Genomic DNA, 16,896 nt, shown 5'->3' with positions numbered 1-16,896 from the left:
TATATCGCGGATTTTAACTTTTGAAATATAGCACCCGTGCTCTTTAAAGCAGTCTGTCACTAATAGGTACCGTTTCACGTAACCTTAAGGCTGACAAAGGACGTTCAATTCAAAATAATCAATAAATCAAGAAGTAAAAATATTTATATTGGTTGAACAATGAAAATATTCTTTAAAATATACATTTGACAGGTAGCAATTAAGTGGAATACTTTCGTGTTATGTAACTGCTTTATTCTACGTAAATACTATGGGCTTTATGTAGAGTCATTTTTAGCGTTATATTAAGAGCTTGACTAACGTGTAAGGCTAACTTATGTATTTAGTAACACGTAACTTAAGTTAACAGCGATTTATATAACAACCTCGATTTTTTCACATGGTTGTCCAAACGCTTTAGGATAAATCAAGTTAATTGAGTCATATTCTCTCTCAGATTGATTTTCCCTATTGTATTTAGAACACCTTACTCAAATATCGAGGTTGACCTTTTTCTATATAAATCGTTGTTAGTTGCACTCACGTGTAACTAAATACGGAAGTTAGCATCACGCGTTAGTTGAGTTGATTTTAAGTTTAACGTCCCTTTCAGCCGCGAGGCTATATGAGACGGGACCTGCTGATTAACGTGGAATCCGGATCACATGGGCTCCCGTCATGACGCGTTAGTCAAGCCCCTAATGCAACGCTAAAAACGACTCTGCATAAGGCCATCTATGTCTCAGTTACATAGATATCTTAATATCATCGATTGGAATATTACCCACAAGGCTATTGCAGGTGCCATAATTATGATTTATAAATACTACATTTGCTCCCAAGCCTTCAGCTTGTCTGAAAGTTGCCTGCACGCTAGTGACATATCTAAGTCAGGTAGGAGGCAGTTCAACTACCGACAATCATTATTCTGACTGTGAACTATTAAAGATTATCATGACTGGAAGTTTGAAGCAAGTTGTGTTTGGTTGGTTGGTTTAAGTTTAACGCCACTTTCAGCAGCGAAGCTATATGAGACGTGGATTTGCGTGAGATCCGAACAACACGAACTACCAATGAGAAATGAAACCGAGTCTCTGGAGCCAGTTTCATGCTTTTATAATAAGGATTAAATCGCCTAAAGTTTATGCAACTTGTAAGTCGTAAATGTTTTGAAGTTTGCTCATTAGCGTTACTCACAGACTGATATAGTTTTGTTTTATAAATAGGATTGTCACAAGATTTATCACATTTATATTCTTAGAATTGACAATTTTAGAGTACTGAGAAATATATATTCCGGCAGAGGCAAATTTTCCACATAGGAGGAAAAAAAATGGGAAGTACACAAACTGAATTGAAATCTGTTAAAATTGGTCTGAAAAGTCATCTTAGCAAAAACAATATCAAGATTCCGGTGTCATAATCTGAAATGCAGGAAATTCAGTACAACTCCTTCATTCAAAATCTGGGAAAGAGAGAGAGAGAGAGAGAGAGAGAGAGAGAGAGAGAGAAGTGAAAAAAATCCTGATATTTTATCGCAAATAAACACACTGCCGTCAGCTCTCTGAGGCTCGTTTCTTCTGTTTTATGAGATCGTGAGACTGTTACTTTAGCTATACGGCTTCTTTAGGTGAGCAAACACAACCGTAAATAGTTCCCATTGCTTGCATACTCATTGCTTCCTTTGCACGTAACGCATATTATTCTGTCTAGTGGTCTTAAACTTTCAACGGCGATCCGCTCCTAAGCCATGCGGGGCCTCAGTCAAGGCTGCTCCAAGTTTATAGGCTATTAACCTTTCGAAGAAATACTTAGAAGAGAGACAAACACATTTCATAGACTTATTGGGTTGGGAAGTTTGTACACAACCTTCCTCGACGATTTCCTTTCACATAATGAGTTAATATGAACTTGGAGGGGAAAGTTTTGGTTGAACCGTAATAACTGTGACAATAAAGTTACTTTTGCATTAATATAAGATCATAAAACACTTTGCGTTGCGCCTAAAATGAAGCGTTGTGGTAAACGTCAAAATTAATGATGATGTTAGGGGTTGACGGGGAATAAGTTTTAATAGAAATCTAACAGCATTGACAACTGAAAAGAAAAGACATGCTGTCGTGTGTAAATGATATATTTAAAAAAAAAGAAAATAATAAATTGATTGAACTAGCAAGTATAGGTCAAGGACATTCCGTATTGTGAACAACTAAATTTGGTAACTGTCACAAAATTTTGGCATTTCTTGAACTGTAATGTAATCTAAAAGTTACTACCTCTTTCAGAAGATGCAATAGAGAAGGATATTAGAAAACAATACAAATAGTTTAAATTATTTTTTTTAAATATAAAATTATAAAAAAAAACATAGCAATTCAAAGAAGAAACTCATATGATAGTTTAAATATTATATTCGATTTTGAACTATTAATTCAATGATAAACATCCCAATCGAAACAGAAATAAAAATAAGTCAATTTATTCTGTCCTGAGCCAAAAGACTCTGTTTTGTTAAAGTCTAAGTTTTGAAACGAAATGAAATCTTTCAGTTTAACGTCCCATGATTATGCCCTTTAGGCTAAGGGAGACTATGATTAAGGTAAGTGAATGATGGAAAAATTGATGGAATGAAAATGCGGGAAGAAACAGAAATACCCACATAAAGCCCACGGACACGATATTGTCCACCACAAACTTATTTGACCGTGGGTTGAACCAGGAATCCCACGCACCAGAGGTAGACCTATGCACTCTACCACTGACCCACTCAGCTCCCAAGTGTGAGTTTTAATTGATCTGCGGTTACCGTTGCCGAAAATATCAAGATATTACAGTAGACTCTTTAGTATCCGACCTACTGTGGCGGAAGTGTAGGCTGGATAGGTCGGAGTTCTGTGAACTCATTTTTTTAAATGAACATTAAGCATGCCCCAAGAACAATTTACGAATACAGTACTGTATGTACTGTACAGTTATAATCAAGAACAACGGCAAACGTACTGCATCGAGGTACGTTACACACTGACGAAACATTGAACAAGGAACAAAACACAGCTTTTTTTCCTGTCACAACTTGTATTTTGCGCACGTCACGAAGGAGGAAGATAGTAGACGCCCGTTTCCAATGCCTTGGCAATGTTGCCAATGCAATGCTTTGCAGTCCCTATTTAATTACGACAAAATAAAACTAGGAAGGATAGTACGGAGGCCAGATAGTCGCGAGCCGGATACTCGGAAGTCTACTGTATTAAGTAAGAACTATATTCTTGAATTTCCATATTTATGATCCGTTTTTTTTTATTTTTCATCATTCAGCAATGTGTTGATTCAGCCTGAATAAGTGATTGACTGAGCTATCATGTTTCTACTTTTCCTTTATCTCAAAATCCGTCGTTTTAGCGGGGAAGACCCGGGTTTGCTTCCCGTGGGGAGTTAATGTGGTTTGGATCCCACTTTAAGCTGTAGCTCTACGCCTCATATAGCCTCGCTGCTGATAGGAATGCTAAACTGAAATCAAATCAAATTAAATTATATCAAAATACCTCGATTTTTGTTTTCTTAATTTGAAACTGTACTACAAGGTTATAATCACTCAAAGTTTTTAATGAATCTTTCTTTTTCTACTGTTATTGATATTTTTCTCGACGTGGTGAATCTTTTCTTTCTCCAGAATACCTCCGAAACTATCGTTACCTCACATATTTACCGCATTTCACATCACACTGCAGCTTAAAAGCTTCAATATCTTCATTTGTGTGTGTATGCGTGTGCGTGTGTGTGTGTGTGTGTGTGTGTGTGTGAGCTAAGGAAAATCCTTTCTTACTAGCTTCATATTTGTAAAAGTGAGAGAAGAGTAATCGCAGTAGTTGTTAGGTGACAGCAAACAAGAAAACTCGGAAGAGGCTCCAACATACAACGTTAGTATATCGATAAGTAAAAGTATATGGAATGTGGATGGTACCGAGATGAAAAGGAACGTTTACAAAATCGAGATGAGATCAAGACTCGACAAATGAAAGCTCACTCAAGATAATCAAGCAAATTGTGATGCAAGATAAGTCCAATCTAACTCTCAGATTCAAATATTTTTTTTTTAAAAAAAAGTGTATGTGTTGATTCATCTTTACTTGAATATCTTCTGTTCCTAAGATGCATGTTAAATTATGAAGCGGTTAGCCGAGAATCGCAGCAGTGATGATCTCAGAGGATAGAACGAGAAGTTAGAATTATAATGTTATTACTTTATATATTAATTACAATATAGATAAGTATTCTTTAATATTTCTCCATATATTATACTTCCTTTTCTCAGGAATGGTTTGGAATAATAAAGAACAAAAAATCGTTGCTGCACGGGAATCTAGCTACGGTGCTCAGTGTGCTGCAATTTGAATCTAGTTATTTGGCACTTATCTACTATTCATACAAATTAACCATTTCCAAACGGAATTAGCTTTTTTTTAGTTATAAAATTAATATTTTGTTGTCTAAAAATGTATTCATTACTATATGCTAAATAATATGTTTTAAGAGAGAATAAAATACATGCAACATTCGTATAGCTTCCTAAAAATTTATTTACAATAGTCTATTTCTGGAAAGCAGAGTTTATTTGCTAATACCATCGCTTTCACATTGCTTAGCTAACTGTTAAGGTTCCCTTGTTTACTTTTAAGCAACGATGGTAATCATTAAAAAAAGCAAATTCGAGATTTCAACGGATTTACATGTTTCATGCAGTCTACATACCGGAAAATAGACTTTTAGACGTCTGTCTGTCTGCTCATTCATTCATTCGTCCCGATGTAAAGTCCGCAGAAAAAAAAAACTGCGACATGAGCACGTAAGTTTATTGTGAAACGACGAAGTTTTGCTCCAAAATAAGTGTGCAGGGGAGGACGCCGAGGTTTCCCCTGGCGTGGTTCCTGCCGCTTAGACGTTATGTTGATTCCCTGTGCTGTTAGGCGTAGTTTCACAATAAACTTACATGCTCATGTAGGAGGTTTTTTTGCTGTGGATTGTACAATTGCTTACAGGCCAAATCGCTCAATCTATATAAACAAATTTCAAACTTAAGAGCCTGACATAATAAAAATAATACAAAATTTACCATTTTTATTTTGCTTGTTCTTCATAAATGAAATGAGATAATGAAATGCAACTTACCACAATCATAGGTAATGTTATTCTACAACAGAAAATAAGATCCTGAAGAATTTTCAATGTTGCCATCTATATAAATTACAGTGTTGCTGGAATAACATTTCCCCCAACATGTAAGTTAAGGCAGAGACTAGAGGAGCGAACTCAACTGCATTTGATTACGTATCATGTTGTTTTTGGTATCCTGTGAACTTTTTAAATAACATTATTATTTAATTTTAATAACTAGGGCTATATATTAAAGCTATTTTGTTTCTTACAAATTAAATACAACTATTATTTAAGTAGTATTTCATAGGCAACATGATACGTAATCAAATGCAGTTGAGTTCGTGGGAAATGTTATTCTAGTAACACTGTAATTTCCATGGGTGGCAACACTATAAGTTCTTCAGGTTAATATTTTCTGTTGTGGAATAACATTATCTGTGATTGTGATAAGTTGCATTGCATTATCTTTTTTTTTTCATTTATGAGCAACAAGCAAAAGAAAAAATGGTAAATGTTGTATTATTTTTATTATGTAAGGCTCTTAAGGACTTTATAAGATTCTCCTGGTTTACTTTCAGAATTATTCTCCTACCCTCAAAATAAAGGTAGTTTACTGAAGGGTAAAAATAAAAAGAAGAAAAATGATTTTCTGGAAGACGGTTTTAAAAATTTTATTTAGTTTTCATAAATCAATTTCATTAGCAACCAGTGTAAGTCGTTTCTCTGTTAAAAATTCAGAAGGCATGGTTGACTCTTGGCAGTGAGTTCTTTACAGACTCTTTTTCAAAACAAACTCCGACGACTTCGTTCACATTTTAAAAATGTATCCGTTTAATATTTGCATACAGTGTGGAATAAATCATTTTTCATTAAAAGCTTCACTAGTGATGGTTTACTCTTGTGGTGAGTTTTATCGTACAAATTTCTCGAAAACGACTTAGGGATTTTTTCATACTCCACAAAAAAGGTCAGTTAACAGACCTATAATTGGTATAAGTCTTCTTTCTTTAAAAAAAGAAAAAAAAAGTAGTTTATTCTTCGGGGTGAGTTCTTAAAGGATGAATCCATACGAAGTGGTCCAAAGATTGTGAAAATGGTTCCTCGACCCTCTCCCAAAATTATAAAACTTTGAGTGTGAAGATATTTCTATATGAGATGGTCAATAACACTATTTACTTTGTCGTATGTACAAGTGTTCCTGAATGGTGGCCATCTTTGTTGTCGGTGGAGTGCCAATTTTTGCATTTTCAAGCGTTTACGAAAAGTACAGTTGCTGAGGACATACGAATCAGACAAGCACCAAATAAAAACGAATGTTTACAGGAGAGGCTGAGGTACACGGTGAATATATAGTCTTGCTTCTAAATGAATAAGCAGGGTTGCAAACCAATACATGAAATAACCAAAAAAGTACAGAAAATTATACTTTTAAAGGGGCTGTATTTTGGAATGGCATAAAGTGGGGGAAGGGTTCATAAATTTTGTGCTGAACACTATTGCACGTAAAGAGTCTGCAGAAATATCCATAGCTATGATACTACTGGCACTGTAGATTTATGGGGGTCCGAAAGTTGAAGTTTTTGATTTTGATGCCATTTTTGGGGCCTAGTATTTCAGAAGATCAAAGTGCTAAAAATTGCTGCTTATGCCACAAAGTAATTCTTATGTTAATAAACTACTGTAAAATATCCCGACTGATATTACATGGAGAAAAAGTGAGGACATGGTAAAAACTCGAAGAAAGCACGTGCGTGATGATGGTCATAGCCAGGAAAAAATTTAAATGTTTGCACTGTTTCGTGCTAGATCTGAAAAACTACGCATGGTGCAGCAATTAGGCTCGCTTTTCCTTGTGTTCAGTTGTGCAAAAGCTTGCGAGTGGCGTTTGCGCCATCTTTCTAGCTCTATGATCATTGCCACATCTATATGGTGAGGGGGGTTAGCTCCCCTTTGCACCCACGACATGCATCGTCGAACTGGACGCCGGTATGAAGGCACTTAATGTATCAGCAAATTATCATTGAAATCCAATCCCAGTTACGGAAGTTAATCTGTTCACAAGGTTGCGTTGTATAGGATAGATAGAAGTAACACAACCTTGTGAACACATTAACTTCCGTAACTGGCATTGGTTTCCAATGGTACTTTGCTGATGCATTAACCGCCTTAATACCTAAAAGTGTAATTTTCCGTACGTTTTGTGGTGACTTCATGTATTGGTTTGCTTGCTTATTCATTTAGAAGCAAGAGTATATATTCTTCGTGTCCATCAGTCTCTCCTGTAAACATTCGTTTTTGTTTGGTATTCGTCTGCTTCGTACGCCCTGAGCAACTGTAGTTTTCGTAAAGGCTTGCAAATGCAAAAATTGACACTCCACCGACAACAAAGATAGGTGCAATTCAGGGACACTTGTATATACGACAAGGTGAATAGTATTATTGACCTTCTCATACATAAGGTTCGTCACACTCAAAGCTTTATAATTTTCGGAGATGGTCGAGCAACCTGCTCTGGACCACTTCGTATGGATTGACCCTAAAGGATGATTTTATCAAAAACGACTCAAGCATTTTTTTAATATAATAATGAATAAAAGACCTAGAATATAGTATATCATTGATATACATAAGCGATAGTTTACTCTTAGAGATTTTTGTTTTTGGGACATTTTTTTCAAAAACTGTTCCGTCGATTTTGTTCTGATTTCTTCTTCTTTTCTAAGCCATTTTCCCAGTTAGCTGGAGTCGGCCTTTTGGATCGCTGTCCTCCACCTGTTTCTATCTTGTGTCATATCCGCTATGACACCGCACTGCACCATATCGTTGTTAACACAATCTCTACATTTCTTTTTTGGTAGGCCTCCAGTTCTTTCCAAATTCAGTTCTATAGCATCTACTCGGTGAGCTACGTATTTCAAAGGTCTTCTTCTTACATGCACAAACCATCCCAGTCTACTTTCTTGCAGTTTTTCTACTACTGATCTCACCTTTACTGTTCTCCAGATCACTTCATGTTAATTTTGTCCTGCCGCGTCACTCCACATCTTCATCTCCGCAACATTTCAACTTCTGTTCCTCTCTCTCCTTCGTCGTCCCACATTCCACTCCGAGTAATATGGCAGTTCTCACTTCTGTTTTTAAACTTTCCCTTTAAGGTGTATTGGTATTCTACGATTGCACAACATCCAGATGTTTCTATCCATTTTGTCCAACTACTGCTAATTATACTGTTTACATCTTTTTCTATTCCTACATTTTCCTTCTGCATTGGTTGCAAGTACTGCAATTTCCTTGCCATTGCCACCTCTTCTTCATCCAGTCGTACTCTTGTATTCTCGAATACATTTTTCCTGAGATGACAATGTAAATATTATGTCTTGGTTTTATTAATTCTAACTTCCCTCTGCTTCCTTTTGCTCTGAATGCTCCACTCCAAGCAAATAATTGCTCTTGTTGACTGCCTTGGTCTCACTTACCAGCATGATGTCATCACCATATAGCATATTCCAAGGTGCTAACTATTGGATATCCTTTGTAAGATCGTCCATTATAATTGAATAAAAGTATAGGCTAAAACTATATCCCTGATGAAGTCTCACTTTAACTGGGAACTTTTCTGTTATTCCACACGCGCTCTTCACTCGTTTCGTACAACCATGATCCATATCTTGAATTTTACAGTTGTATGTGTTCGGAGCACAATTCTCCTCTTGTCGTATTCTATCATACGCTTTCTCTAGGTCGATGAAAGCAATATGAAGGTCCTTCTGGTATTTTATGTACTCTTCCATTAGCATTCTAAGAGGTAATAATTGCATTTTTGTCGATCATCCTGGCCAAAAAACAAATTGTTTCTTTGTTATTTCTCTCTCTTCCCTCAATCTTGCTTCTGTCACTCTCTCCCAGAGCTGAATTCCATGGCTTATAAGTTTCATTTCTCTGTAGTTGCCACATTCATGTGCAGCGGCGCAAATCCATCTTCAACATTGAGGGGTTCCTTTTTTTTTTAGCGGCGCTCGAAATATTTATGAAGTTGAAAAACAATGCTGTGGAGGACCAGGGGAGCAGAGTTGTCTTCAACATTTGGAGGCGAGCAGATTTGAGGCTTATTCTGGGGGGGGCATCAATTTCATCTCTTTCCTTTGTAGAAATTGGACACAAATCATCACATTTCTCCCCCAAAAAACACATTTCCCCAAATGGGATTATTGTGGGGGACAGTTCCCCCCAGTTCCAACGTCTGAGGGGACATGTTCCCCTCATCCCCCCTGGGATTTGCGCCAGTGTTTGTGTGCATATCCTTTGTTTTCAAAAACGGGTTCTATGTAGCTGCTTCTCCATTCTTTTGGCATACTTTCTGTTTCCAATACCCTATTAGAAAATCGAGTAAACAATTGCACTTGTTTACCTAAACTTTTCCATGCTTCGATAGGGAGATTACCTGGTCCTGGAGCTTTAGAACTTTTCATTTTTCATGGCATTTTTTACCTTTACCATAGTTACAAGCCAAACTAGTCTCTGATTCTTGAGTAGATTTTCGCAAGTTTCTCTCGGGTTTTCTTCATTGAGAAGTTTCTGGAAATACTTCTTCCACTTCTTTATCTTCTCCTTACTTGTCAGAAACTGGTTATTTTCGTCCTTGATGCAGCGCACAGGCAAAGTATATTTCTTTTTCCTTTTTCTTAAGTTTGAAAGCTTGTATATGATATTTTCTCTCTCTTTTGTTTCCAGGTTGTTGTACAGGTGTGATATTTCCTACCTGTTTTGTTTTCAGGTTGTTGCACATTTACAAGTCATCACAAGTCTTGCCTTTTGCTACACTAACTGTCTTCTTGGCGTTCTTCGCTGCCTTGTAATCCATCAGATCTAGTTGATTGCCAGAGTTTTGTCATTTTTTGTACCGTTCCTTCTTCTCTTTCACAACTGTTTGAGCTTCTATATATCACTACCATTTTTCTTATCAAAGAGGCATCTTCCTTTTGTTTCTCTCATACTTTTCTTGCTGCTTCCCTGAGTACTTCTAATACTCCGGTTCACCCATCTTTCACGAGCAACTCTTCTTCCTTTATTTGAAGTACTTGGGATGTGGTAATTTCCTTCCAAATCTTTCCAGAACTTGTCCCATCTAGTTTCCTCCACTTTGTTCGAACATGAACATTTTGTAATTTTCTTCCTACTTTTTCTTTGATAAAGATATCGGCTACTAGGAGGCGGTGTTGCTCCGGTAGACTCTCACTTGGTATTACTTTGCAGTCCTTTGCATCATGTAGGTTTTGTCTCCTCCATAAGATGAAGTCGATCTGAGACTTTGCGGTGTCACTTTTATATATAATAAGGTGTTCTTTTTTCTTGTATAAGGTATTCAGGATAGCCAGATCCTATGCTTCTGTCACTTGTAGTATTTTTCGACTTCCTTTTTGTTTCTTCCAATCCATATTCTTAATGTATTCTTTCATATCCTGATCTTGATCGTCCGATATGTCCATTTAGATCTCCTATTAGAACAAGCATTTTATAAATAAATATTTCATTAACAATCCTGCAATAAAATAGAAAAAAAAATGCCTGAACAAGTCCATAAGGAGCAGTTTACTCCCGTACGTGGAACTGAGTTCTTTACGGAAAATTTTCTTAATAATGACAATCTTGCTAATAGTTATAAATTAACATTTCATTCACAAAACCTTTAACACAACATAAGAAATTTTTCATGAGAAAAAAACGGGTAGTTTACTATCAAGAGATAAGTTTTCACCAGTCTCTTTTATCAAAAACCGTTTAGTTCATTTTGTTAATTTTTCACGAATAAATATTTCTCTAAACCCTACAATAGCTCATGAATAATTTTCATGAAATCATCAACAAATGGTATTTGGTTTTGGGGTAAATTTTATTCGATACATTGTTTTCGAAAACGCTTATTACAATTGAATCGTTGAGTTCGAAAACCAGTTCTCTCCATCGAAGATAATTTGAGAGAAGAGACAAACAAAACTAAATTAGTCAATATGCATCTGTCATAAAGGACTGTTTTCATTTCTGGACCGTAGAAAAATGACAATTCTACGGTCCGAAAATGAAAACAGCCCTATATGTCAGATGCATATTGACTAATTTACTTTTGTTTGTCTCTCCTCTCAAATTATCTTCGATGGAGAGAACTGGTTTTCGAATTCAACGATTCAATTTTGATCACAATTTGTAAAGTAATATTTCTGTAATTAATCCAGCTTTAATTTAAGAGGTGAGACCAAGAAAGTTTAATGCAGTGGTCCTATCCTCTATTACTTCGTATTCCCTGATGTCGCCCTGTCGAGAGCATAGGAATATTGATATATATAATAAATTATTGAATATTGTTGCTATCTAGTATTCTGAAAATAAAGCATAAGAAGAAAGTTGAAAAGCTGAAAGCTAGTGTCCTCTATTGCACTTGAATCTCTACTGGAGTATCAAGTATTTGTGTGGGATGTTCGAATTAATACTGTTCATATATTCGTCATTCACTGGACAAAGGTTGTTAATTATCTGTTTAACAGCAGTATATTCTTTTTCTTTTTTAATAGGAAGTCAAACTTTGTATTTTGTTTTTACGTAAATTTCTAAACAAATCTTTGGCCAACACAATATATTTTGTAACATGACACAAAACTTTGGTGATCACATAAGTTTTCTGAATTTTCCTGAAAGTTATATCAGACTGATAATCTTAGATACATTTGTAGAAATTTCGCAAGAAAATGGGTAGTTTTTTGTTTCTTTCCTCATACTCTAAAGTCTCTATTCCTATAAAATAACGTTGAAGCTATGCGCGAGGTTAGCTTTAAGTAAAAGGGTAATTTTTAGTTTAATAAACAGGACAAAGCATTGTAGATAAAAATATTTGAATCACAGTTTTATTTTTCTACACATCACAAATCTGGACTAAAAGTAATCACTTCATAAAACTTTAGGTTTGTTAAGAATTTCAGAATTTAATACAGTAGTTGCGATTTAGTTGCCACAGTATGTATTATTTTGACAACATTTACTTTTCTCAACTTTGGAATTGTTACAAGCCTGGTTCCTTTCCTTTAAACTTATTTTTCTTTGCATTTTCAATGTTAATTTGTAGGAAACATAGAAAAATAAAATGAATTATAGTTTGAGCACAATTTACTTACTTCTTTACCTATATTCAAAATGTCGATAAGAAATTACATAATTTCATTCAAGAAATCGATTTCTGGTGTGAATAGACTAGTTCCGAAGCTGATCTGAAAGTTCAAAATAAAAAGAAGACATTTCGAACATGCAGTTTGTTGTGTCACGTTCTTTTTACAAAATTACATGACCAATATTGCCCAATTTAAGTATATGGTACAACTGAAAGGTGTCACCCTAACATACACTGCATATGTGCACTACTGGACATTAAAAATGGGACACCAAGAAGTAAAACAAACAGCAGAATCAAATATGGCTGAGATACAACTTAAAACGTTTATGTGGAATTATTCCATTTATCGCTTTGTGCTGTGTAGAACAGTAAGGTCTTTCCTTTTAAAATGTATTTCAAAAGGCCGTATCCCATAAAAGAAGACTCGGAGGACCCTCATTTATTAAGTGTTTCTTCTTTTGATGGGAGGAAACAATCTCGATAGCCCCTCTGTCTTATACATAAACAACTAAAACCAAGTTCTCACTGCCAAATTTCGAAATTCCAAGAGATTTAGAGAGAGAGAAAAAAATATGGATATTATTATACCAAGTTAACACAAACGAACAAAGATGAATGTATGAAAACCGATACTTACCTAATACCTGGACGTTCAACTTTCTTCTCGCCGTTTGTCCTTCAGGATTTTTTGCTACGCATAAATAGCCCCCTTCATCCGTTACTTTTTGGATATTTTTTATAGCAAGTGTTCCGTTTTGAAACACCGTTTGCCTATGGTTTCCAGGCAGTATATTTCCTGTAAATACGAAAGAAAACATTTTAGTACAGATTATTTATTAAACACTAGCTGAAATACCCATTCTTCGCATGAATCAGATAAAATATCTATGTAAACAAACTGAACAACGAAAAGAATATATATATATATATATATATATATATATATATATATATACACAGTGGCGGATCCAAGGGGGGCTATAGGGGCTATAGCCCCCCCTTGACGCTCAGGTATACACTGGATAAAATGGGCTTCAATCCTGCTTTACACTGGATAAAACGGCAAAATATGGTTTAGCCCCTCCCTTGATCATATCCTGGATCCGCCCCTATATATATATATATATATATATATATATATATATATATATATATATATATATAGGGTGTCCGAGAAGTCCTTCCCTGATTACAGAAATTGATAACTCAGGCTAGAAATAAGATAGAAATATGAAACTGGTGTTGAATTGTTTACAAACTATAAAAGTTTTGGTCACATCAGTACACTTCCACATGAGCACCCTTGGTAGCACGTAGCACATCTAGGCGATATTCAATTTCCATCCACACATTAGCCAACATCAAAGTCATATCGACGTGTACCGTCGTCGGGCAACAAGGCCTGAACGAGTTGCACTTTGTAAGCACGAAACAATAAACGTTTGTGTAAAATGTCATGGATAGAGCTTTTTGGCATCTGTAATTCACGTGAGGCCCTGCGCACCGATTTCTTAGGACTTCTCAGAAAAGACTGCCGCACAGCCTCCACCGTGTCTGCTGAGGTTCTTGGTCGACCAGACCTCGGAAGGTCAGCAACCGACCCTGTGTTCTTGAACTTCTCATACCAGGCTTTAATGCTCTTGACATCAGGTGGAGTCCTCCCAAATGTTGTCTGGAACTGTCTCTGCACCGTGGTTGGTGATCGTGTCTCATGGTACCACAGGACACATTGTGCCTTCTCCTGGTTGGTTGGCATGGCTTCTTGGGCTTCTTACTTACGCACTATAAACCTAAAACAAAAAAATGAGACTTGGTAAAACAGAACAAACCTAACACAGACAAAAACTTTTATAGTTTGTAAACAATTCAACACCAGTTTCATATTTCTATCTTATTTCTAGCCTGAGTTATCAATTTCTGTAATCAGGGAAGGACTTCTCGGACACCCTGTATATATATATCGGTCATTCTTGCTACTTTTACATATCCCGGTAAACGTCCCCTGAGACCCTCTGGTTCGAATTGAAAAAAGACGTCTCTGAACACAGCCAACGGCGGATGTATTTGGAAGTCAACAACGCCTATGGGAGTATCATCATTCGTCTCAGCGACCGCGAAAACTATGGATTTGACACTAATACAGGTCATGTTGTATTATTTTTTACATGCCTAGGTACCATCTCCCCCGGTGACCCCCGGGCCGCAGCCGAATGGGGTGAATTTGAAAGTTAATGCGATCGGATTTTCGCCATTGATCTCAGCGACTGCGAAATCTATGAATTTGACACTAATATCGGTCATTTTCTATTAATTTTATATGTTCCGGTAAACGCCCCCCATGAGTCTTCCCTGGTCCGAATTGAAAAAAAAAAATGCTTCGTCTTGGTCTGTGGCCTGGACCAAGATACCCGTGACTAATATTTGGTAACCATCGGTCCGCTCATCTGGTCCACAGGACGCACACAGACACACACAGACAGAAAAGCAGACAAACAAACAAATTCTTTATTTTATTTATATTAGATTAAAACCTAGAAAATATGCATCTTAAGTAGGATCGCGTAAAAATAATGAGTATGATTGAGTAGAGCTTAACCACAATTGCTACGGTTAATGCAGATAAGTATAAACTTACTGTCGTCAGGGAAGTGTCCCTTATATTGAAGTACATTCTGTTACTTCTTAAAGCACGTAGACATGAGAAAAGGTTGTTATTGATATTTAAAGTGTCCATCTGGATTGTACGAATTTTCAATGAAATTTAAATCAGGGATTAGTGGAAACAATAATCTTGGTCGTAGAACGTTCGGCGTTGAAACTCTAGAAATTAAAAAAAAAAAAAAAAAAAATAGATTTTGGTATATCACAAGCAATAATGTAAATCAAACAATCCAAAGGAAAACTAACTTCAGTTATTTATATATATACATATGTTTTAAGTGCCAATTATATCCTTTAAATTGTCTAAGCTAGAAGGTGGTTTTGAATGTATTTATATCGAGTTTTCTATTGACAGTTGAATCTGTAACGACGCCACGAAACTGAGAATTGGCATTATGCAGTATACACAGCGAATCTCCATTTTTACTATAAAGGTACAATGCATTAATTTCACACACATGTTCATATCGTAACTGATACTGTAGCCCAATACCACACAGATCAGTTCATTTTTCCGCTTTTCTAAATGTTCTAAGCCAAACACCAATTTGTTTTCTTCATTTACAATGGAAAGCAAGAGGGTTTAGCAAAAATAATATTTTTAGTCCAATGCTATGTAACAGGCAGATGTGTCATTTCTGAACTCCTTACCAGCGCTTGAAACAACTACAAAAAAGTAAAAGGGAAGAAAAGAGGCTACAGCTAAATTTCCGTGATTTTGCTAGTAATCTTGTTTCCGGAATTTAAGATGGGGTCTTGCATCGCGAAATTTAACTAAAGCGCTTCATTTCTATGTAAAATATATTAAAGTACACAATGTATCTCTGCCTTCAATTCTATGATTATTCCCCAGAATATGGTGTGTAGTCCGTAGTGGATTGTTTGTATCATTCAGAACCTAAAATACTTCGAGAGGCGAAAACCATGGCAATTGTTTTGTTTGTTGCAGAAGTAGTTCACTTCGGTAATAAATTATAATCATAATTGTATGACATTTTCTGATGCAATATTTCGTTTACATCACATTTGTGGGACTTTATATTGCAAACTGCGATGCTATGCCTCTTATGAAAACGCTGATATATATCGCTGAAAAACAGGGATACTTCAAACCATCAACAGGAAAAAAGTATAGATTAAATCTTCAGAGTTAGAAGATATGACAAATTTGTGCACTTGCTTATATGCAATCCATTGTACTTTGAATAGTGAAAGTAGTTTTCAGGTGTTATAAACACGCTCAACAACTTCACGCATGAAGAACCAAACCAGATTAGTCTATCATATGACAATAAGTTTATATTGTGTTTCGTGGCGTTGTTACAGATTCAAATCACAATAGAAAACTCGATATGAATCCATACAAAACCACCTTCCAGCTTAGACAATTTAAGGAATAAATTTGGCACTATATATATATATATATATATATATATATATATATATATAACTGAAATTAGTTTTCCTTTGGATTGTTTGATTTACATTAATGCTTGTGGTATACCAAAATCTATTTTTTTTGTTATTTCTACTCACACAAAATAGTAAAGTATAATAATAATAATAATAATAATAATAATAATAATAATAATAATTATTATTATTATTATTATTATTATTATTATTATTATTATCCTACACTGTCAAAAGTGCGATACAAAACTTACAAAGTACTGGTCAAATTTAAATTTATTTAACAACGAGCATATATTACCCGCTTCGCTGGGTTGAAATAAATAATTTTATTGCACTCTTTGTATCTCATGTATTTTATTGCCATTTTTCTTATCTTTTTATATTTATATCTTATGATAAGAACCATGTAGCTTGTCATCAACTTCCGAAGATCATATAATAACTTACATTTTGTGCTGAAGTATGATGTCCCCCTTCCCCAATCCTGGAAGTTGTTTGGATGAATTTGGATATATGTTGCATTGTAA

General features: G+C 35.5%; 1 protein-coding gene across 5 annotated transcripts in view; it reads right to left on the bottom strand.

The window, feature by feature from the left end:
- The window catches only part of LOC145688072 (cell adhesion molecule Dscam1-like), a 1,774,182-nt gene that overhangs the window by 255,019 nt on the left and 1,502,267 nt on the right, over window positions 1-16,896 (bottom strand). For all 5 annotated transcript variants that reach the window (XR_014131839.1, XR_014131838.1, XM_081761792.1 and 2 more), the window contains exon 15: window positions 12,930-13,088. Coding sequence is in view for 3 of the 5 variants with exons in the window: in XM_081761792.1 (XP_081617918.1) it covers window positions 12,930-13,088 (159 nt within the window). In the remaining 2 variants the exon portion in view is untranslated. The remainder of the gene's footprint in view (window positions 1-12,929; window positions 13,089-16,896) is intronic.

This window comes from Thermobia domestica, chromosome 6 (genome assembly GCF_964235325.1).
Source record: "Thermobia domestica chromosome 6, izTheDome1.hap1.1, whole genome shotgun sequence".
NCBI lineage: Eukaryota > Metazoa > Arthropoda > Insecta > Zygentoma > Lepismatidae > Thermobia > Thermobia domestica.
The sequence above is the reverse complement of the archived record's forward strand: the minus strand, read 5'-3'. Positions and strand labels throughout refer to the sequence as shown.